The sequence below is a fragment of the Leptonychotes weddellii genome, chromosome 11, assembly GCF_054177405.1.
Source record: "Leptonychotes weddellii isolate Sample4059 chromosome 11, ASM5417740v2, whole genome shotgun sequence".
Lineage (NCBI taxonomy): Eukaryota > Metazoa > Chordata > Mammalia > Carnivora > Phocidae > Leptonychotes > Leptonychotes weddellii.
In genome coordinates this window covers 6,504,439-6,526,643 of record NC_138379.1, presented here as the reverse complement: position 1 = coordinate 6,526,643, position 22,205 = coordinate 6,504,439, and the positions used below count along the sequence as shown (strand labels likewise).

General features: G+C 53.4%; 3 protein-coding genes across 4 annotated transcripts; all 3 read left to right on the top strand.

Annotated features, from left to right (window-relative positions):
• On the top strand, positions 1–6,322 carry ARL2 (ARF like GTPase 2). The gene is made up of 5 exons (XM_006737101.3): positions 1–154; positions 2,971–3,081; positions 3,179–3,341; positions 5,251–5,331; positions 5,868–6,322. The coding sequence occupies exons 1-5, from the start codon at positions 90–92 to the stop codon at positions 6,000–6,002; spliced, it is 555 nt and encodes a 184-aa protein (XP_006737164.1). The 5' UTR covers positions 1–89; the 3' UTR covers positions 6,003–6,322.
• A 3,038-nt stretch (positions 6,323–9,360) lies between these two features.
• Positions 9,361–20,382, top strand: SNX15 (sorting nexin 15). 2 transcript variants are annotated; one of them, XM_081797828.1, is made up of 9 exons: positions 9,377–9,616; positions 12,611–12,668; positions 14,664–14,699; positions 14,901–15,021; positions 16,178–16,293; positions 16,414–16,561; positions 16,883–17,026; positions 19,267–19,524; positions 19,820–20,382. In XM_081797828.1, the coding sequence occupies exons 2-9, from the start codon at positions 12,657–12,659 to the stop codon at positions 19,924–19,926; spliced, it is 942 nt and encodes a 313-aa protein (XP_081653954.1). In that variant the 5' UTR covers positions 9,377–9,616; positions 12,611–12,656; the 3' UTR covers positions 19,927–20,382. The 2 variants fall into 2 exon arrangements, with proteins under 2 accessions (XP_006737166.1, XP_081653954.1); XM_006737103.3 differs by lacking the exon at positions 12,611–12,668 and having other exon boundaries at positions 9,361–9,616.
• On the top strand, positions 17,048–22,020 carry SAC3D1 (SAC3 domain containing 1). The gene is made up of 2 exons (XM_081797829.1): positions 17,048–17,532; positions 20,571–22,020. Exon 2 carries the CDS (start codon positions 21,073–21,075, stop codon positions 21,940–21,942), a length of 870 nt encoding a protein of 289 aa, XP_081653955.1. The 5' UTR covers positions 17,048–17,532; positions 20,571–21,072; the 3' UTR covers positions 21,943–22,020.
• Positions 22,021–22,205: the final 185 nt, after the last annotated feature.

Sequence of the window (22,205 nt, the reverse complement as noted above, 5' to 3'; positions counted from 1 at the left end):
GCTGTCGGTGGGCGTGATAGCCAATAGGAGCAGGGAGAGGGGTCCCGGGACTAGGAAGAAACGGCGGCCGGGAGGGGGCTACAGGGACCATGGGGCTTCTGACCATTCTGAAGAAGATGAAGCAGAAAGAGCGGGAGCTGCGACTGCTCATGCTGTATCCTCCCAGACGCCGGAGTCGCGAGGGTAGCGGGGGGCGGCGGGGGGCTCCCCACCGGGCAATTGGTGCCAGGCGCCCCCTACCGGGCGCGGGGTGCGCGGCCGGCGCGTACCAACTGCCCATTGTGCGTCACGCACGTGGGCCCTACCAATCGCCCCGGCGGGGGGCCGGGAGGAGGCCGTACCACCGGCTCGGGGCGGGGGGGGGACTCCGTCCCCAAGGCCAAAGGTGACGGCCTAAAGGCGCAGCGGCCGGACCGGATGTCCCTATGTAGGGAGGGAGGGGGTCCCGGAGGCGACTCGGATGTCACTGGCTCGAGCGTGAGGCCGCTGTCCTCCCTGCCTCTGACCTTCCTCCCCCCATCCGAGGGTGCCAGGCCCCGGCCCCGCCCTCAAGGTCGGAATCTCGGGGGCGTGCGAGCCCCGCCCTGGGCTCCTAGGGGAGGCGGGTGTACCGCGCGGGGTGTTTTCCCCGTGTGTCCAGTTTCTCGTCTCTGACCGCACGGCCGGTCGGTATCCCCCCCAACGGCGACTGACGGCTTGTGGCCCGAGGGCCCCACGGACCCTCTGAGTCCCGTTAGCGGGCGTCTGCACTCTTTCCCCCTCCTCTGTGCCAGGCCCGATCGGGACTCTGCGATCCCAGAGGGGGCGGGTCTCACCCGGAGCTCCCCTAGCAGGGCAGAGAAGACATTTAAGTGCGCAGATAACTTTATAATATTCACATCATGTCTGTTTTAAAGAGGTCAGAGAAAGGCACAGAGAATTCACTCATCCAATTAAATATTTATTGAGTGCCTACTGTGTGCTCGGCACTGTCCTAGGGGCTGCGGTAAAACAGCAAAACAGATCCTTAACCGTCATGGACGGTCTATAATGCTGTGGGGAGAAAGATATTAACAAAGCAAATAGGTAAAATGTATAGGATGCATTAAGAAGAATGCAGTTTAAACAAGGTCAAAGAAGGCCACACTGAGAAAGTGACAGTTGAGTAAAGACTAGGAGGTGAGGGATGAACCATGTAGATACCTGGGGAAATTTGTTTAAGCAAAAGGAACAGCAAGTGCAAGGTCTGGAAGGAGGAACTCAGCTGGTGTGTTAAAGGAATGTCAAGGAGGGCCGTGTGGCTGGAGAGAGTGTGCAAGGAGATTAGAACAGAGCGGGGACAGAAGAGCCACCTCATGTAGGGCCTTTTTGTTCTTGGATTTTCCTTAAAATGAGAATTGGCGAGGGGAAGCGGGATCAGAGAGTAGTTGCTGCACCACAGGCGAGATGGGATGGTGGCATAGACCAGGACGGAAGCAGTGGGGTGATGGAAGTTGGGGGACATTCTGACCCGAGGCCCAGCAGGTATCGCTGCTGGATTGGACTCGAGTGTGAGAGGGAGAGTGAAGTCAAGCCTGACTTCTAGGTTTCTGGCCTGAGCAGTGCAAAGAATGAGGAACCACTTGCTGAGATGGGGCAAGGGGCAGGGAGCAGGTTCAGAAAGATGGGTTTGGCCATGCAAGATGCCTCTGAGACATCCTGTGTCAGATGGGCAGCTGCATAGAGGGACTGAGTCCAGAGGAGCAGCTGGGTGGGATGTGTGCATTTGGGAGTCATCAGCATAAAGATGGTATTTGAAGCCGTGATCCTGGGTGAGAGCACTAAGGGATGAGTATGGACGGAGAACTGAGGCGTACCTGGGTAAGAGGTCAAGACGATGGGAACCAGGTAAGGGAGTGGAGGAAGGGGCAGGCCACTCCATCAGGTGCTTCTGATGGAGAGGAAGCCGGGGGGCTGAGGACTGCCCAACCAGAGCACAATGTGAGGTCTTTAGGGACCTTGGCAAGAGCAGTTTCAGGGAAGCAGTGGGAGCAAAAGTCTCATGGGTTCAAGAAAGAGCAGGACGGAAATGGGAGAGGGTGAGTATGGACAGAGGTTTTGAGGAGGTTTGCTATAAAGGGAAGGAAATAAAGGGATCAAGAGAGGGTGTGGTTTGCTTCTCCTAAGGTGAGAGAGACACCAGCTTGTCAGCTGATGGGAATGATCCAGTGGATGATGGGGTTCGGAGGTGGGGGGGTGTATCGGAGGCAAAGTCTGGGTCTCCGGAGAGCTTTTGTCATCCTCATTCTACTGGTTTGAGTCACCTGGGCCCCCTCCCAGCTGCAAGCCCTCTTAAGTGTTAGAAGGATGGGATTGGGGGGAGGAGGGTTCTTTCCAGCTGCTGAACTCCCCCCCTCACTTAACAGCAAAGGGTTTGGAACATTCCAGAAAAAGAAAGGTGAGGGTGGCTACCTCCAGATACTTACTCTTGCTCTTCCCACTGTTTAGAAGGCTCTTCCGTTAGTCCTTTGGAAAGCTGTCTCCTCCTTGTAGTTTGGGTCTCAGCTCGAGACCCTGAGAGAGTTACCCGAGCTAAAGAAAGCTCCTGTGGAGGCCCCCTCCGAAAGCCTCTTAGCTGTATTTCTTACACTCCCCAGGAGCTGACGGTGCCTTTTTCTCATTTGTTTGCACTCTATCGATGGTCTCTGTACTTGAATAGGAGTTGCCTAACGGTGGGGACTTAGGCTCTGGGGTACCCCCAGCACCAGAAAAGGGCCCGGCACATAGTAAGCATTCAATAAATATTGTAAACTACGGGACCTTTGGTTAGGTAGAGATGAGCTCTCTTCGATCCTTTCCCATTGAGCGTGGGCCAATAAATTGTGTGTCAGGCACGTGCTCAACTAATGTGCTCCCTGGTGGGAAATGACTCGTCCCCTAAAAGAGGGGCACTGGGATGATGTCATCACCCTGCAGAGCACGGGGACTTCCCCTTAACCTGCTGTGCTCCAGCGGCCTGGACAACGCTGGAAAAACCACCATCCTCAAGAAGTTCAATGGGGAAGACATTGACACCATCTCCCCGACGCTGGGCTTCAACATCAAGACCCTGGAGCACCGAGGGTGAGCGGGGACCCTGTGGTGGGCTGGCCCCGGCGTAGGGCAGGGAGTACGGGTGAGGGGCCAGGCTGACCCTCTCGCCACCCCCCTTCCCGCCCAGATTCAAGCTGAACATCTGGGATGTGGGCGGCCAGAAGTCCCTGCGGTCCTACTGGCGGAACTACTTCGAGAGCACGGACGGCCTCATCTGGGTGGTGGACAGCGCTGACCGCCAGCGCATGCAGGACTGCCAACGGGAACTACAGAGCCTGTTGGTGGAGGAGGTGGGCAGGGTGCCAGGCTAAGCAGGGGAAGCCAGGCTTCCAACAGCAGCCGGGCCCCGAGGCTTGGTGCCCATGCGTGGATGTGTGAACACCTTCCTCAGCAGATCCCCTGAGGGGCACCTAGGGCGGGGTCTCCTTCTCCACAGAGCCTCACCAGGTGCCCAGCACCCTTGGGGAGGCAGAGACCACCTGTACGCTTGGTTCCAGGGAGCTCCACAGTGCTGTGGGCAGGACGTTTTATGAATGGAGACCTGGGTTCATGTCCCTTTGATGTCACTGCTCTTCAGCACCCTCAGCTTCAGGTTCTGCACCTTGAATGGGGCTTTAGGGAGGACGACTCGAGGCCAATGTGTGAAGCTTTGGGAGGCAGTGGATCCTGGCTCAGGAGTTGGACTCTTTGCTGTGTAACCGCAGGCAAGACACTTAACCTCTCTGAACCTCCACTTCCTCATTTCTCAGTGGGCATTAGAATTAGGGTGATCTTATAACTTATTATCTGGCCCCAAACGCTTCCCTTTAAATAAAATTTTAGATTTACAGAAAAGTTGCAAAGATAGTGAAGAGATACCCCATATACTTTCCATCCTGCTTCGCCTGATGGTAACATTATACGTAACCACCGTGCATTTGTCAAAACTAAGAAGGGAACATTGGCAAATTACTCTTAACTACAGATTCTATTTAGGTTTCACCACTTTTTCCATTAATACCCTTTTTCTTTTAAAGATTTTATTTATTCATTTGACAGAGGTAGACACAGCGAGAGAGGGAACACAAGCAGGGGGAGTGGGAGAGGGAGAAGCAGGCCTCCCGCAGAGCGAGGAGCCCAATGCCGGGCTCGATCCCAGGACTCTGAGATCATGACCTGAGCCGAAGGCAGACGCTTAACGACTGAGCCACCCAGGCGCCCGCATTAATACCCTTTTTCTGTTCCAGGTTTTGATCTGGGTTACTACACTTGCATCTAGTTGAAAACCAGGTCACTTTTTCTTTTTTTTTAAAGATTTTATTTATTTATTTGACAGAGAGAGACACAGTGAGAGCAGGAACACAAGCAGGGGGAGTGGGAGAGGGAGAAGGAGGACTCCCGCGGGGCAGGGAGCCCGATGTGGGACTCGATCCCAGGACCCCGGGATCACGACCTGAGCCGAAGGCAGATGCCTCAAGACTGAGCCACCCAGGTGCTGCCCAGGTCACTTTTAAGAACAAAAGAGGGACTTGTTAATAATTACACAGGGACAACAGACATAAACAGGACTGTTCTGGGCACACAGGGACGCGGTCATCTGGTCTAGCACTAGCCACCTCCAGTGGGTGCCAAGCAGGTCCAATGAGATCATGGCTGTCTGTGCTCAGCCCTCAGCCTGGCACCTCGAGGCCCTTTATCAGGCCCAGATGCACCTACCTACCTGGAGGGACTCCCGGTCAGGAACACATGTGGAAGTAACTGGAAGCCGAGGCAGAGAGTGAGGCCTGGTAGTGAACAGTGAAAGCGCTACATGACCTTGGAAGAGGGAAAGGTCACTCCCAGCAGACCCTATGGCCCCGGGACGATTGCAGTCTTTGTACAGGTTGGGTCATCACATGGGACAATCTAGAACCAGAGGGCTCAGGAATCATCTTGTCCATCACCCCCTCCCCATTTATGGAGGAAGAAACTGAGGCATGGAGAAGAGAGGTGCCCGCTGGGCCCCAGCCTAGGGCTCCCTCCCTGCCCCCCCCTCCAATGTATGGCTGGACTCACAGGCCATGTCCACACTCCCTACCCCACTTGGGCCTCTTATACCACCCCGGGGCCTTGCCCTGATTTTCCAGGTTGATCTCTGACCCCACCTGATCTGGGTGATTAGAGGAGGGGCCGGGCTGCCCTCTGAGCCCCCACTCCCCCCCCCTCATTTCTCTCCCCCAGCGCCTGGCTGGAGCCACCCTCCTCATCTTTGCCAACAAGCAAGACCTGCCCGGAGCGCTGTCCTCTAACGCCATCCGGGAGGTGAGTCCAGGCCTTAGTACAGGCCCATGGAGGAGAACGGGCACGCATTTCTTGGTTAACTTACTTCAGAAGCAAGTATTAGCTCCTCGCGTGGCAGGACCTGTGGCGGACACTGGAGGTTGACTGAGAAGAGCTAGGTCACTCGGCCAGTAAGCAGACAAGTCAGGATCTCAGCGCAGGCCTGTGGGACCCCAAATTGTGTCCTGCCTCCTACTTGAGAGGCAGGATTGTTGTTCTCCTCAGTAAACTGGCCAGCAATCCCTGGCTCCCTGGGCCTTGGGAGGAAGGGATGGGAGGACGATTGTGGGGCGCAGAGCACAACAGATGCTCAGGAGCCCACGTTGCTATGCTGTTACTAAGGGGGGTGCGGTGGTGTACCCGGAGCCCAGGTGCCCCCAGGACCTGACAGATCTTCACCAGGGAGACTTCCCCAGGAGACTTCTGGGGGCCCTGGGGGGAGAGCCGGGAGGGGGGAGGGGCTATGAGCAGCAGGGCCCGCGGTCACCGGGGCCCACCCCCCTCTTCCGCCCTCCCAGGCCCTGGAGCTGGACTCCATCCAGAGCCACCACTGGTGCATCCAGGGCTGTAGCGCTGTCACCGGGGAGAACCTCCTACTCGGCATTGACTGGCTCCTGGATGACATTTCCAGCCGCATCTTCACGGCTGACTGAAGCGCTCCGGATGCCCCCCACCTCGCAGTCCAGCCCCGCCCCTGCCCCCAGCCCTCATCAGGCACCATCCTTGGGGGAATGGGAGTCAGCCAGCCTGGCGAACACCCCCAACCCCGCGCCGAAAGCTGCCGCTCTGTGGCCCGCCAGCTCCCGTGGCTGGAGGGCTGCTGCCCTGGCTCCCCATGCAGCCCGCCCGCAGCCTCCATCCGGAGAGGAGGGAGAGGAGAGGGCCGGGCCCGGGAGGGGGCCGCCTCTGCTGCTACCAAGGCTGTGGGCCTCATCCTTTGCTCAGCCATGAGAATAAACCGTTCCTTGCCCCAGTTCCTGGTGGAGTCATTTCTTGCTTCCCCAGCTCTCTGAGACCCGCCCCCCGGGAGCCCACAGGGTAGCAGAGCACCGAAAGGGACAGATCGTTCCAGTCAGAGGGTTCACTGCTGCTGTGTCACAGGGACACACGAAGCGTTACAGAAGCACGGGACAGGGCTGCAACTAATTCCGTTTGGAAGGGTCCAGGCAGACTTCCCGGAGGAGGTGACATTGACGTTGGGCAGGAAGGCTAAGTAGAAATTCTCTGTGTAGAGGAACGGGGTGGACAGTTCACTAGAACAGTAAATAAGAAGAAGGGACACAGCCCCACATCAGGGCTCATGATTTGCTGAAGGGAATACGGGCTGAATTTCAGCTCCCAACTCCCCACCGTAGCCAGGAACCCACAGGCAGCAGGCAGTGCTGGCTCAAGCAGTGGAACCCATGTGACCGAGAAATGAAGCTCAAGGGCTCTTGGGAAGTGGGGAGGGGAGAGGACTCGGGTGTAAGGACGTGAGCGTCAAGCAGGGCTTGCTAACTGAGCAGAGCACGGAAGGGTCCTTCTCTGAAGACTAAGGCGCTCTCTGAAGCAGGGTTGCCCCGCAGGTGACCCGACAGATGGGTGTTTTCACAGGGCCCCCTGCTGTGGTCCTACTGGGGGCTGCTTACTCCGTTGGGTTCTGTTCAAAGCACTCCCCGGTATCATCACATTGAAGAACAGCCCTGAACAGTACAGACTCTCCAGGTCCCGTCTATAGGAGAACTGAGCCTCCGGGAGGGAGGTTATGTGACTTGCTCAAAGCCACCAGCTAGGAAGTAGGGAAGCTGGCATTTGGACCCAGCACATTTAACCACTATGCCATACTATTCTAGGTTTTTGTCTCTCTGCTCAAAGCTCAGATGGCAGAGAGAGGAGGCCTAATGTGTCTAATGAGGAAAGAGTAGTTTTCCCAAGGAAAAGGTGAGGAAGAGACACCGAGATTTGCTCCTAAACTGGCACTAGGATCCCTTCCTGGAGAGGTACAGATGTGTGCAAAATCTGGGCTCTGTTAAGATGGAAGAAGGGAAATTGATGTTGGGTAAACAATCTTAGAACATAAACTATCCTTCAAGGTGGAAAATTAAAACTGCCTGCCCTGTCCTCTGTGCAAGACAGACGTTGTCGTCCCCGTGCTACCCAAGCCCTGCGGTGAGTGAACAGACCCAGGCTCCCAAGCCAAAGCCCAGCCCTGCCACTCACTGGATGATGCTGAACAAGTGTCTCGTGTGTTTTTGCCTCAGTGTCCCCCTCTGGGGAAAGATAAGGCACCTATCTGCAAAGGGCAGGACAAGGACCAAATGGGTGAGTGTCTTGTGTGTCATTGTATAGTGTTAGCTATCATGTTCAGTATTTGAACCGGTAGGAGCCCAAGCAGATCCAATCAACGGGAACTCAGCCATCTACTGATCCGGATGAGCCACCCCAGGGGTCAAGTCCTCCTGGGGGCCCTTAGTCAGCAGCATCCTTGATTTAAAGAGTGAATTCTGCATGGTTGGAGACAAGGAAATAGCAAGGTTATACTCATTACCAAGGCCTGTGGATGGGCGATCTGAGCTGTGGCAGCAAGTCTGCATCCTGGGGTCAACCCGGTGGGGGTGCGAATGTGGGGAGCCAGATTGGCAGCTGTGCATTTGCAGCTTTCCTCTCTCCTCCTGCCGGCTAAGAGGGCTCTTCTGTTTGCTTCTCCTGGTGATGGAAATAGTGGAGTTGGTGTCTGAAGGCCGGGGGACAAACTGATCTAGATAGGAATGGGCTTGGAGGGGACAGGGCGAAAGAAGAGAAAATGGAGAGAATTGGGAGCTGCAGGGTCAGGGAGGGGAGGGAATGATGGGCAAGAAGAAGACTTGGGGCCAGTCTTGCCAGGAGAGCTTGAGAGAGCAGAAATGATGTCTAAAAGGGGTCTCTAGAGGTGCGTGTTGTTCAAGGGGCCGCCACCCCATCTAAGCCTCCTCTCAAACACCTCCTGGATAATCTACCCTGTGTCTGAGCTTCCATGAGTCTCATTTGGGAGTTGGCTTTGTCTCTTTCTGGAAACTGGCCATACAGTGTCCACTATAAGAGCGGCCGCTTCACCCACACTACCACTTTGAAGCTTCACAACCTGGTTGTTGTGGTATTGGTCAGGGTCCTCGACGGCCTGTCGCAGACACGGACCACAACTGTCTTCAGCAGAAAGGATGGTTCTTGGAAGGATACTAAGAACTCATAGCATCCCGATGGAGGTCTCAGGATGCTGGACATCAGGTTTGGAAAAAAGAGTGCCCAGAGGCTGGGCAGCTCAATCCGCAGCCAACACTGCACATCAGGAACAAACTATTGCCCTTTCCAGGCACTGTGCCCTCTGTCCCTCACTCAAGAAACTCACAATTCAAGCTTCAGGAGAGACTCCCCCACCCCCACCCAGGACGGGGCAAGGAAAGGAGCTGGCACCTTTGGATTCTGGGTAGGAGGCTGAAGGGCTACACCTAGGGAGAACTACCTCCAAACAAAGATATTGTGCTAACGGATAGGTGGGGCTGAATGCTGGACAGACCAAGCAGGGAAAAAAAGAATCCTGCTCTGCAGTAGATTCTATTATAAACATCCCTTGTTATAAACACTATAAACATTCTAGAGATGAGAAACTTAGGCTCCAGTAGTTAAGGGAAACTCATACAGCTGGTAAGAAGTGTGACTTCAGAACCTGTGAAGCCATCCTGCTTCTCTGAAGTTCTTTTTTGCCTCCCCTACCCTTGCAGAAAATATGAATTAGCGAATCCTATGGAGGGAGACAGGGAAATGATTTGGCTACAACTGGCACGCACTGGACACAATAAAATTGGGTAGGTAGATAAAAGAAGGGAACTGGGAAGCAGAGGAGAAGTCGTTTGGACACGTTGGATGGGGCGGGCTTGAACACTGGTCAGAGCTGAGTGATCCAACCTCCCCGGTCCTTAACTCTTTAAATCACCTAGTTCACGCTTTATCAGCCACTGAGAACTTTTTAGACGCTCCCTGGCCGCAAGCCAAGGCCGAGAACTGCGCCGTCACTTGCGACCGGCTCCCTGGACCCGGGGAAGGCGGACGCAGGCACCGGACAGGCGGTGGCTGGCGGAGACTGACCCGGAGGGGCGGGGGCGGCATGGAGGAGGCGGAGGCCGGCTGCCAGCTCCACTCCGGCTCGGCTACCATGTCCCGCCAGGCGAAGGACGACTTCCTGCGGCACTACACAGTCTCCGACCCCCGGACCCACCCCAAGGGCTACACCGAGTATAAAGTGACCGCGCAGGTGAGGTGGGGCCCGGCGGGGACCTTTACCCTTTTAACAAGGGGGGGGCAGTGTTTTACTTTAAGGCAAAGCACTGTTGGACGCTCCCTTTTTAGACGACAGAAATGCATTTCCCCTTTAAGGGGAGGCTGCGGTATAGACTTCGTTTACATCTTTAGCCGTCGGGGGTGTGGCCCTGGGAGGGCGCTGTCCTTTTAAAAGGGCGTGGACGGCAGTTCTCGGAGTGGGAGGGGTGGGTTCCCACGCCCAACGTGTGGTGTCTGCACATCAGGCTGTGAATTTCTTTTTTTTTTTTTTTTTTAAAGATTTTATTTATTTATTTGAGAGAGAGAGAATGAGAGAGAGCAAGCACATGAGAGGGGGGAGGGTCAGAGGGAGAAGCAGACTCCCCGCCGAGCAGGGAGCCCGATGCGGGACTCGATCCGGGACTCCAGGATCATGACCTGAGCCGAAGGCAGTCGCTTAACCAACTGAGCCACCCAGGCACCCCTGTGAATTTCTTTAAATTAACACGAAAACTCTGGCTCAGTCCAAATATTAGTTAGTTCTCCAATCTCTTGGAGTAAGTCGTGTTAACTGGTTTGTTTGATATTTACATAAAAGCCCTTTTTAAGTTTAATTTTTAATTTTTTCAAAAAAATTCCTGTGACTTTAAAAATTCATACAGCTCGAGAATTTTCAAGAGTAAGTCTCTATCTTCACCGTCCCAGCAGGAAGTCAATAGGGAAAGACTAAAGTTGACTACGAAGCAGTAACAACTTTATAAGCAGATTTTATAGATGCATGGGGGAAACCATGAGAAGAATTTAAAAATAGAATGATATCCAAGAACTGGTTGGGGGAAGACTTTTCACCGTAAATTGTTTTGTACTTTTAGCATTTTAAACTAGGCAACTATTAAACTGGTGCATTCGTAACTATTAAAGGGAAGCAAAAACACAGACACTTCCAAAGTGTATACCTCTGAGCAGGCAGTGCTCAGATCAGCATATAGACATTTCCTTCTCCCCAGAGACTTTCTTTGTATCTTTCCAATCTATAGTTCTCCTCCCACAGAGGTAACCACTGTCCTGACTTCTGTCACTGTAGATTAGTTTTGTCTGTTCTTGAACCTCATCCTAATGAAATCATTACACAGCAAGTACTCACCTGTGTGTGGCCTTTTTCACTCTCTATGTAATGTTTTTGGAATTCATGTTGTTGCATGTATAAGTTGTTTGTTCTTTTTTATTGCCATGTGATAGGAGTCCCTTGTAGAAATATACCACCATTTCTTTATTCATTCTCTTGTTGTTGGACATTTGGGTTGTGTCTAAAAAAATTTTTAGTTGTTACGAGTAGAGTTGTATGAACATTCATGTACAAGTCTTTTTATGGACATGTGCACCCATTTTTTCTTGGTATGTACCTAAGAGTGGAATTGCTGGATCATTTGATAGCTACATGTGTAGTTGTCCTAGAAATTACCAGTTTCCAGGGCCTGTTTGCTGTTGGTCCTAACTGAAACTGACAAAATATTTAAAAGAATGTTTAAGTAGCTCTGTGGTTGGAAGTTGGCCAGGTTGGTGGCTGATATTCAGAGCCTGATAAGAACTTGTGGGGTTTTTTTGTTTGTTTATTTGTTTGTTTTGACCTTTATCCCTATGCTAAATGTACCCAAAGGGACAGAAAAACCTTTCAACATAGATGGATGTGTCAGTCTTTTGATATCTTTTAGGTGGCAATCCAATTCCCTGAGGAATTAAAAACAGCTGTCCTTGTTTTACACCTGAGTCTTTTTTTTAAAAGATTTAATTTAATTTTTTTTTTTAAGATTTATTTATTCATTTGAGAGAGCGAGAATGAGAGAGAGTGCATGAGAGGGGGGAGGGTCAGAGGGAGAAGCAGGCTCCTCGCTGAGCAGGGAGCCCGATGCGGGACTCGATCCCGGGACTCCAGGATCATGACCTGAGCCGAAGGCAGTTGCTTAACCAACTGAGCCACCCAGGCGCCCTTATTTAATTTTTTAAAAAGATTTATTTATTTGTCAGAGAGAGAGGGAGTGCACAAGCAGGGGGAACAGCAGGCAGAGGAAGAAGCAGGCTCCCCGCTGAGCAAGGAGCCTGATGCGGGACTTGATTGCAGGACCCTGGGATCATGACCCAAGCTGAAGGCAGATGGGTAACCAGCTGAGCCACCCGGGCGCCCTGGAGCATGCAACTCTTGATCTCAGGGTCGTGAGTTCAAGCCCCATGTTGGGCTTAGAGATAACTTTAAAATCGTTAAAAAAAAAAAAAAAAGAAATTACCAGTTTTCCAAAGTGGTACGGTACTTCAAAGTACTTTTATAATCCCATTCTCACCAGCACTTGGTATCATCAGCATCTTCAATTTTCGGCATTGTAGGTGTGCCTGGGTGGCTCAGTTGGTTAAGCGTCTGCCTTCGGCTAAGGTCATGATCTCAGGGTCCTAATATCAAGCCCCACATTGGGCTCCCTGCTCAGCAGGGAGCGTGCTTCTCCCTCTGCCCTTCCCAACCTCTTGTGCTCACACTCTCTGTCTCTCTCTCTCTCAAATAAATAAAATCTTTTTTGAAAAAATTCAGCATTTTAAGTGGGTGGGTGTGTAATATCTCACTGGAGTATAATTTGCATTTCTCTGATGACTAATGATGTTGAACATATTCTCATTGTCTTATTGGCCGTTCAAACACCTTCTTTTGTGGGAGGTGCCTGCTCAAATATTTTGCCCAATTTCAAAAGTTGAGTTGTCTTTTTAGTATTGATCTGTAGTTCTTTATATATTCTGGATATGACTCCTTTGTCAGGTATATGTATTCCTCAACAGTTTTTAAATCTAGTTTCTTTTACCCAAGATATTTCAGGCCAAGTCTATTGTGAAAAGCAAAGACCAGGGTTTTGGTCCTACCAGTCCCTCTTACTTGGTATGTGATTTTTTTTTTTTTTTTAATTTTTACTTTTAACTGAGGTATAGTTGACATACAATATTATGTTAGTTTCAGGTGCACAACATAGTGATTCGACATTTATATTCATTATGAAATGCTCACCATGGTAAGTGTAGTTGACCATCGGTCGCCATACAAAGTTATTGCAATATTATAGACTATATTCCCTATGTTGTACTTTTCATCCCTATGACTTATTTATTGTACAACTGGAAGTTTGTACCTCTTAATCTGCTTCATCTATTTCACTTATCCCCTCCATCCACCTCCCCTCTGCCAACCACCAGTTTGTTCTATTTATGAGTCTGTTTCTGGTTTTGTTTATTTTGTTTTGTTTTTAGATTCCACGTATAAATGAAATCATGTAGTATTTGTCTTTCTCTGTCTGACTTATTTCATGTAGCATAATACCTTCTCAGTCCATCCATGTTATCCAAATGACAAGATTTCATTCTTTTTTATGGCTGAGTAATATTCCATTGTATATATCTACGACATTTTCTGTATCCATTCACCTATTGATCTATTGATGGACACTTAGATTGCTTCCATATCTTGGCTGTTGTAAATAATGCTGCAATAAACATAGGGGGATATATATCTTTTTGAATTAGTGTTTTTGTTTTCTTTGGGTAAATACCCAGAAGTGAAATTACCGTATCCAATGGTATTTCTATTTTTAATTTTTTAGGAAACTCCATACTATTTTCCATATTGGTGCACTGATTTACATTCCCTCCAACACTGCATGAGGGTTCTCTTTTCTCTACATTTTCACCAACACTTGTTATTTCTTACCTTTTTGTTCTGACTGATGTGAGGTGATATCTCATTGTGGCTTTGATTTGCATTTCCCTGGTGGTTAGTGATGTGGAGCATCTTTTCATGTGTTTGTTGCTTATCTGTATATCTTCTTTTGGAGAAACGTCTATTCAGGTCCTCTGCCCGCCCCCCCCTTTTTTTTATATTTATTGAGCTACCTTTACTAGTGTCCTCCCTCCTTTCCTTCTTCCCTCCCTCCCTCCCTTCCTTCTTCCCTCCCTTCCTCCCCCTCTTCCTTCCTCCCTTCCTCGAGCCAGTGGGGGATGCAGAGAGTGTGGGAGAGAGACAGAATCTTAAGTAGGCTCCACACCCAGCTTGGAGCCCTACATGGGGCTCGGTCTTACGACTCTGCGATCATGACCTGAGCCAAAATCAAGAGACCCACACTCAACCAACTGAGCCACCCAGGCACCCCCTCTGCCCATTTTTAAATTGGATTGTTTTGGGTTTTTGGTGTTGAGTAGGAGTTCTTTATATATTTTGGATATCACCTCATTATCAGATAGATCATTTGCAAAACGTGCCGTGTGATCTTGCCACAGGTCACGTCCCCTCTCTGTCCCTCCACTTCCTTATCTGGTAAATAGGTCTGTTAATCCTATCTGCCACCTTGGGTTCTAGGATAATTAAAAGGAGATGTTTGGAAGACTATCAAGTAGTCCACGTTGTAGAGTGTTATTTTCTAATTATTATGATTATACCATAGTGAGTACAGAGTCTTCTTCCCAGCTCAGACCCCATTCTTCTCTTCTAGAGGTTGCAACCCCAGTGATGTTTTCTTCCGCCTAAAGGAGTGTTTGCCCACAGAGGCTTCCTCACTTACAAAAGGGAGTGGCTCCTGGGACAGAACCTCGTTCTTTAGGGAACTGGAGGTTCTTTCGTTTCAGAAGGAGATGCAGGGACATGGCCCGTCGAAGGAAGTGAGGTAGTCCTGGCTTTGTTAGCACACGTGTGAAGTTGGGACAGCACAGAGATTAGCACGACCCCGGCGCCAGGATGGTCCGCAAATTCATGAAGGGACTGAGATAAAAGTTGGGCTGAGAACCACAGGGTCTGGATGGGATCCTCCCATCTGGCACATGAAGAAACTAGCACGTGATAGAAAAACTGCTTCAGGTGACACAAAGCCTTGAAGCCAGGACACCTTGATACCAGTGGCCAAGAGCCAAAGGCCACAACGAGGGCTGGGAGGTACCTGGGGCATCGCTGGATTTTACTGCGTGATGGGGTGTCAGATGTCAGTCTCTGGTCTCACCTGGTTCTTGCCTTTCTTCCTCAGTTCATCTCAAAGAGGGACCCAGAGGATGTCAAAGAGGTGAGGCTCCTGGGAGGAAGGGGGACCATTCCCTAGTTCCAGATGCAGGCGCAGCAGAGGAACAAGTGGGAACTCCGCGGCCCTGGGAGGAGCAGGCGCGGGGCCCCGACCCACGCACGCGCTGGCCCAGGCTGGGGGTGGGGAAAGCCTCTTTCCACCGGCACCACGGCCGGCCTGGGCCAAGTCTCGGGTCCCTGGCAGGTGGTGGTTTGGAAGCGGTACAGTGACTTCCGCAAGCTGCATGGGGACCTGGCCTACACCCACCGCAACCTCTTCCGCCGCCTGGAGGAGTTCCCGGCCTTCCCCCGTGCCCAGGTGTTTGGTGAGTGTTGATCTAGGCATTCAGGCCAGAGATGGAGGGAGAGGTGGGCAGAGGGGACCCCTGCTGGGCGAGGGGGGGGGAGCTGGATGGGGGGCCAAAAGCCCCAGCAGAAGCCACTTTTGGGGAGGTCCCTTAGAGACAGCCTCATTTCACACATGGGGAAACTGAGGCTCAGAGCAGCCTAACCCTCAGTGTGTGTGGAGCCCTTCAGCATTCCTTCTTCTTTAGCCCCATTTTCAAGACAAGGCAGCTGAGGCTCAGGGTCATAGAGGGGCTTGGCCTGTAAGTGGCAGAACCAGAATTCCTCCCCCGGAGCTGGGGTCTGCGCTGTCCAAAAACAGCAGCTGTGAGCCAGAGGTGGTGAGTCTGAGCCGAGGTGTGCCGTGTGGGTTGAATGCACACTGAAATAGAATGTAAACTATGGCGATAATTTATATATTGATCACAGGTACAAATGAGACTATTTTGGATATACCGGGTTCAGTGGAATAAATTATTCAAGTTGAGTTAACCTGTTTCTTTTTAACGTGGCTACGAGAAAATGAATAATTGCACATGCCACTTGTGATGTATTTCTGGTGGACAGGACCGATCTGTTAGTTGGGTCTCTAGACTCCCGTGAGATACTCTTTCACAGTGAGGCGAAGGGTTGCTGCCCGCAGGGGATGCAGGCTGTGGGCGGTGCGGCCAGCTGCTAGGTCAGAGGTAGTTCATTCTGCAGCATGCCTAGAACAGAGCAGGGAGACTGTGAAAAAGGAGGTACTTGCTGTATGACCTTGGGCAAGTCACTTCTCCTCTCCGAGACTTCCTTTCCTCTCCATTACATCAAAACCATCTGAAATTATTTTGTTTCTTGTTGGTTGCCCACCCACCTCCCGTGTCTAGGATGTGAATCCATGAGAGCAGAGACCTTGCTTTCCTCCCATTCACCTTCTGAACCTAGCACATTAGTAGGTGCTCCGTAAACATCTGGTACATGGAGGCCTAGGGGGCTTGGTCCCTGTTTGCAAGCAGCCCACGCCCGCCCCCCAGGAGGAGCCAGGGAAGATTGCTGGGGGGATGGCCGGCTGCTGGGATCCTCTCCGGCAGAAGCAGGAAAGTGACCCCTGTGGCTCGCTGTTTCTCTCCCCACCCCTCGTCCTGGGGGTTGCTGCAGGCCGGTTTGAGGCCTCAGTGATTGAAGAGCGGCGGAAGGGGGCTGAGGACTTGCTTCGCTTCACTGTGCACATCCCCGCGCTCAACAACAGCCCCCAGCTCAAGGAGTTCTTCCGGGTATGTGTCCCTGCTTGTCCCTCCTCCCCGGCACCTGGGAAGCCCACCTGCCCCCTGGGCTGCACCCTGAGACTCCCCCCGCCCCCTCCCCCGCCCCGTCTCTGTCTTTCTCTCCTGCAGGGTGGGGAGGTGACCCGGCCCTCCGACATGTGCAGAGACCTGCACATCCTGCCACCCCCTCTGATCCCCACACCGCCCCCTGAGGATACCTGGTTGCCCCAGCCGCTCCCCACAGAGAGGAGAGGCCTCGAGGAACTGGACCTGCCAGGTACATCAGGTTTGGGAAGGGAGCCAGGGATGGAGGGCCTGGGGGTGGTGGAGAGCACACACTTCCTTCTCAGTGAGCTTAGTAAAAACTCTGCAGCATGTCCCAGTTCCTCTACCACGAACGTGCTGAGGAGCTCTGGCCAGGCCATTTTCCTTCTCTAGGCTACAGCTTCTTCGTCTGTAAAAAGGGTACCACCCTGACGAGGAGTGGGCTCGTCTATGCCCGTGGGTGCCACGAGGAGTTAGTGAGAGGGTAATTGTGTTTTGGAAGCTGGGAAATGATAAGGACAGGCATGAATGTCCCCATTGATTGGTTCCACAGCGGATCCCCCACCATCCAGCCCTGCCCAGGAGGCCCTGGATCTCCTCTTTAACTGTGGGAGCACCGAGGAGGCGTCCGGTTCCCCTGCCCGAGGCCCCCTCACAGAGGCTGAGCTTGCCCTCTTCGACCCCTTCTCCAGGGAAGGTAACAAGCCGGGACAAGCAGAGGGGGGCTGAGGTGGGGGCAAGGAGGGCGGGCAGAGCCACCGACGAGCGTGTGTAGTACCTGTGTAAATGCTAGAAAGACGCCCCACTCCGGGCAGTTGGCAGCCTTAGTGAGCATTGGAAGCCGGCACCTCGGTGCCGGGGCTCATGAGCTGGATGCCCTGGACAGTGAGCAACCAGGGAGAAAGAAAAGGGAGATCTTCTCAGGGACAGGTGGATCTTCTCCCCAAGAAAGCTCTGGAACAGGCAGGCATCACACCGTCTTGGGAGGATTTGAGTTCCTTCCGTTGGAAGCCCAAGGTGGGGGTTTCCTGGTCGGCTTAGGGTCGCGCTGCAGATCCTGAAGGCAGGAGAGGCCTGTTGGTCAGGGGAGTGAGACTTGGGCTCAGAGGAGGAGGCCCTCCCACAGGAGGCCCAGGCATGTGGGGGCACCACAGACCCGCCATAGCGGGGGAAGCCCCCTCCCCTCTTCCCGTGGAGGCCTGGGTCCTGGAGCTGAGAGTCCCAGGCTCTGAGACACTGCACCTTTTCCTTCTCAAAGTCTCCGACCCAGTGCTGTTGCTGCAGCTGGGGCGTTGAAGTGGCTGATCTGCTTCAGGATCATCATGAAAGCGTTTCAGTTTGGAATCCTCCCATCTTTTTTAAGCCCATTTTGTTGGCTTTTCTTCTTTGCCCTTTGGTGACCTCCCGGGCACACCCTCAGCTTTGTGATCAGGTTTCAGGCATCTGGGTTCGCTCACCCCGGGTCCGATCCAAATCGGGACCTCAGTCTTCCACCCAGTTACTCAGCTCCAAACCACCGCCCTGCTCGCCTGGGAGGAGTATCCTTTTACTCTTCGTGTTCTGCTTCCTCCCGTCCCTGCTCCTTCAGCCCCTCCACAGCTGGGATGGGGAAGAAGGAATTGGGGGAAAGGTGAGGGTGGTGCCACCGGGGCCTGCCTGCCTTGCCCCAGCTGAGCCCCCAGGGGTGTCCAGTGGCCAGATGCTCCGACAGGAGCCTGTCAAGATTCCTAGGACATAGCTCCCATCAGACATTCCCTTGGCCCATAAGAAAACTCCCGAACTTTGGGACGCCTGGGTGGCTCAGTTGGTTAAGCGTCAGGGTCCTGGGATCGAGCCCCACATCAGGCTCCTTGCTCAGTGGGGAGCCTGCTTCTCTCTCTCCCTCTGCCTGCCGCTCCCCCTGCTTGTGCGCTCTCTCTCCCTCTCTCTGACAAATAAATAAAATCTTAAAAAAAAAAAAGAAAGAAAAGAAAACTCCCAAACTCCTGCCCCGCCAAAGCCTGGAAGTACAGTTTGCTCAGATGTTGCCTCATCTCCTTGCCCCACTGTTGTGGGCACCTCCAGCAAGTCCCTCAACATCAGAGTCCTCCAGGCAATGAGCTGGCACTCGTCTCTCTCTTCAAGACATGCATCAAACTCTCATACTCACGTTAGGGCATCCCAGGAACTCCTCTGCCTTCTGCTCCATGAGCAACACTAGCTGTATGTCCAGCTGGGAAGTGAGAGGTCATCTTCCCTTCCTGCAGGAGGCCTCCCAGTCTCCTCACGGGGTCACTGGGATGGAGTTAGACCGGTGAGTGGTGCGCCATGGTGCTTCCTATTCTGGCACCTTCCCTCCAAAGGCCTTTTCGCCAATGATGGACCAAATCTCTAGCCTTCTCTTGTATAAGCTGCAGAGGGTATGTTTGGCCCCCTTTTGGCCAGTCCTGGGGTGTATAAGGAGACCTTCTCTCTGGAATGTGAGGACACCCACCACCCACTGTCTTCATGTTTGGGTCCTCAGCTGAGGTTGTAAGACCTGAGATTCTCTGCATCTATTATTCCGACATTCCAAGGTTTGGAGCATTTCTACCCTTGGCCTGGCTTAGTTGGTCTGGCATCCTTCAGTTAAACTTTACGGAGGGAATTCTTAGATTTGTAGATCAACTGTAGTCAGGAAGGAAGTAGGCCCAGTGACCCAGACCTCGCAAACTAATGTTAATATGTACCTAAAGAATTAGGAAGGTAATACTGTTTTTACAAAAGCACAGGAACTCCACCAATCAAACCAATCATGGCTAGTCTGTTATATACGAATGGCTTTTGAATTGCTCAGGCACTGCTTCCCTCCACCTGGGGCAGGCTGGTACCTTGATGGGCGAGGGAGGTCTGGGGATGGGCCGCAGGCCCTGGGAAACGGAGGGCAGTCTGGCCTGAGCCCTCCGTATCTGATTGTAGAAGGTGCAGGCCCCAGTCCAACCCACATGGGTGAGCTGGCAGCGATGGAGGCAGAGTCTGAAAGGCTGGACCAGGAACCCTGGGAGCCTGGAGGGCAGGAGGAGGAAGAGGACGAGGAAGGCCGGCCAGCCCCTGCCTACCTGAGCCAAGCCACAGAGCTCATCACCCAGGCCCTGCGGGATGAGAAGGCAGGTGCCTACCCTGCAGCTCTGCAGGGCTATCGGGACGGCGTGCACATCCTGCTACAGGGCGTTCCTGGTGAGTACGACCGGAAGGTGGAAGGTTAGGCCTAGAGTCTCAGACGGTGGAGGGAAGGGAAGGGAAAGTGAAAGACAAGTCAAGGATCAGAATTGGTCATCACTGACAAGCTGTGCAACCGTGGGCAGCTTCTTTACCTCTTGTGGCCTCAGTTTTCTTATTTGTAAAATGGGGAGAATAGACCTGATTCCCAGGGAGGTAGGGAAAGACACATGTTGATGCTCTGTGAACTGTAAGGGGCCCGACCAGGGGTTTTGAACCCAGGGATCTCAGCTGAGCCATTCTCTCTTCACAGGTGACCCATCACCTGCCCGCCGGGAGGGTGTGAAGAAGAAGGCAGCCGAGTACCTGAAGAGAGCAGAAGAAATCTTGCACCTGCACCTGTCCCAGCCCCCCTCCTGAGAGGGAGTGAACCCCTGCCCAGGACTGTAGCCCCAACACTGCCAGCTACCCCCTTTCACTCTCCCTGGGGCCTTGCCTGATATCCTGGTCTTGTAACGCTAGGGGTCATTTCTGTATGTAACTGGACCAAGAATGAGACAAATAATGAATTCAGAGCTCCTTGACCACACCTGCCACTTTGGAATCAGGACAGAACACTTAAGCTGATCCTGCCTGTCTGTCTTGCGTGGGCAGCATCCCTGGTCCTGAACTGGCTGTTCACGCATCTAGAACCGGGGTCTGCAAACCATGGCCTGCAGCCACATCTTGCCCACGGCCTTTTTTTGTAAGGCCCGTGAGCTAGAATGGTTTCTACATTTTTTAATAGTTGAAGAAAAACCAAAAGAATAGTATTCCGTGACAGATGAAAATTACATGAAATTTAAGTATTAAAAATAAAATTCTGTTGGAACACAATCAGACTCGTTCTCTTAATACTGTCTTTGGCTGCTTTCCCACTACACCAGCAGAGTTGAATAGTTGCTGAGTTGCCCAGTTGCGACCTTCAAATCCCAAAGCATTTACCATCTGGCCCTTTGCAGAAAAAGTCTGCTGACCCCTGATCTAGAAAATGGGGAGAATAGTCTCCAGGGAAACGAGAGTAGAGAATGGCAGGAGGCCGACTGAAGCAGGTTACTGGGTGAAGGGAATGATGAAGAGGAACCCAATTTGGGGTTACCCATTTTGGAAGGTGCCCAAAGGCTAAGAGCGAGGGTCCAGGGTTCGGTGGGCTGAAGCCTGGGAGGGCGTGGCTCCATTCCTCCCCCGCCCCTCCGGCGAAGTGATTGGTTGCGGAACGGACTACAAACTGGTGTATCATGGGAGTGGGCTGGGCTGTGCGCGGGGCATCCTGGAAGCTTTGGCGGCGTCTGAGTCGGAAGTGGCGGCGCTGAACTACAGCGCAGTGTGTCTCGGGAGGCCTACTCCAGGCTTTGTGGGAGGGGACGGGGCTCGGTGAGAGGACGGCGGGGGCGGGGCCCGGCTGCGATCCGCCCGACCCCGCGCCGGGGCCCCGGCCGGCCTCCGCCAGCCGTCGCGTAGAACGGGGCGAGTGGCCGCCGTCGTCTCCGAGATGTTGAGGGCTTCTCCTTTCCCTTCAGCGCCCCCATGGCCGGCTGCGAGCTGCCCGTGGGCACTTGCCCAGACATGTGCCCGGCCGCCGAGCGCGCCGAGCGCGAAAAGGAGCGACGCCTGCACCGCTTCGAGGTGGCGCCGGGGGGCCGCAGCGACCCGCCCCGCGCGGACCCAGAGCGCGCCGTGAAGGAGTACAAACGGCCGGCCGCCGGCAAGGCGCGGCCCCCGCCGAGCCAGCTGCGTCCGCCGTCCGTGCTGCTGGCCACCGTGCGCTACCTGGCCGGCGAGGTGGCCGAGCGCGCCGACGCCTCCTGCGCCGAGGTGGCCAGCTTCGTGGCGGACCGGTTGCGCGCCGTGCGGCTGGACCTGGCCCTGCAGGGCGCGGGCGACGCCCAGGCGGCGGCGGTGCTGGAGGCGGCGCTGGCCGTGCTGCTGGCCGTGGTGGCGCGGCTGGGGCCGGACGCGGCGCGCGGGCCCGCGGACCCGGTGCTGCTGCAGGCCCAGGTGCAGGAGAGCTTCGGTTCTCTGCGGCGCTGCTACGGGCGGGGCGCCGGGCCGCATCCCCGCCAGGCCGCCTTCCAGGGCCTCTTTCTGCTCTATAACCTGGGTGAGTCGGGGTCTCGGCGGCGGGGCGGGGGTGGTGCCTCTGTGCGGACAGCGGAGGCCGGGGAAGGAAAGAGAAACTTGGCAATCTCACCATTAGCTCCGTCCCCATCCCTGCCTTCTAAATGTGCGTCGAGTCCATGCGCCAGATCCACTGAACCCCCTCCGTGGGCCTTCTGGCCTGTCCCTTCCCCTGTTTGGGTTTTTGTTTGTTTGTTTTTGTTTTGTTTTGTTTTGGGGTTTTTTTTTTTTGGTAATAAAAGTGGAGAGGACGGGGGTGGAACGGAAAAATTGACCTAGTGATTTTCAAACTTTTTTTAACTCTCTGTTCAGTTTTGCAAAACAGCCAAGAATATATCTGACAGGGGCGCCTGGGTGGCTCAGTCGTTAAGCGTCTGCCTTCGGCTCAGGTCATGATCCCAGGGTCCTGGGATCGAGCCCCGCATCGGGCTCCCTGCTCGGCGGGGAGCCTGCTTCTCCCTCTCCCACTCCCCCTGCTTGTGTTCCCTCTCTCGCTGTGTCTCTCTCTGTCAAATAAATAAATAAAATCTTTAAAAAAAAAA

Bases quoted from the DNA above. Each gene is read 5' to 3' on its own strand.
- ARL2 (XM_006737101.3), top strand. From the start codon at position 90: ATGGGGCTTCTGACCATTCTGAAGAAGATGAAGCAGAAAGAGCGGGAG. The intron at 3,082-3,178 runs GTGAGCGGGGAC...CTTCCCGCCCAG, and splicing joins AAGACCCTGGAGCACCGAGG to ATTCAAGCTGAACATCTGGG. The intron at 5,332-5,867 runs GTGAGTCCAGGC...CCGCCCTCCCAG, and splicing joins CCTCTAACGCCATCCGGGAG to GCCCTGGAGCTGGACTCCAT.
- SNX15 (XM_006737103.3), top strand. From the start codon at position 9,470: ATGGAGGAGGCGGAGGCCGGCTGCCAGCTCCACTCCGGCTCGGCTACC. The intron at 14,700-14,900 runs GTGAGGCTCCTG...GGTCCCTGGCAG, and splicing joins ACCCAGAGGATGTCAAAGAG to GTGGTGGTTTGGAAGCGGTA. The intron at 15,022-16,177 runs GTGAGTGTTGAT...GGGTTGCTGCAG, and splicing joins CCCCCGTGCCCAGGTGTTTG to GCCGGTTTGAGGCCTCAGTG.
- SAC3D1 (XM_081797829.1), top strand. From the start codon at position 21,073: ATGGCCGGCTGCGAGCTGCCCGTGGGCACTTGCCCAGACATGTGCCCG.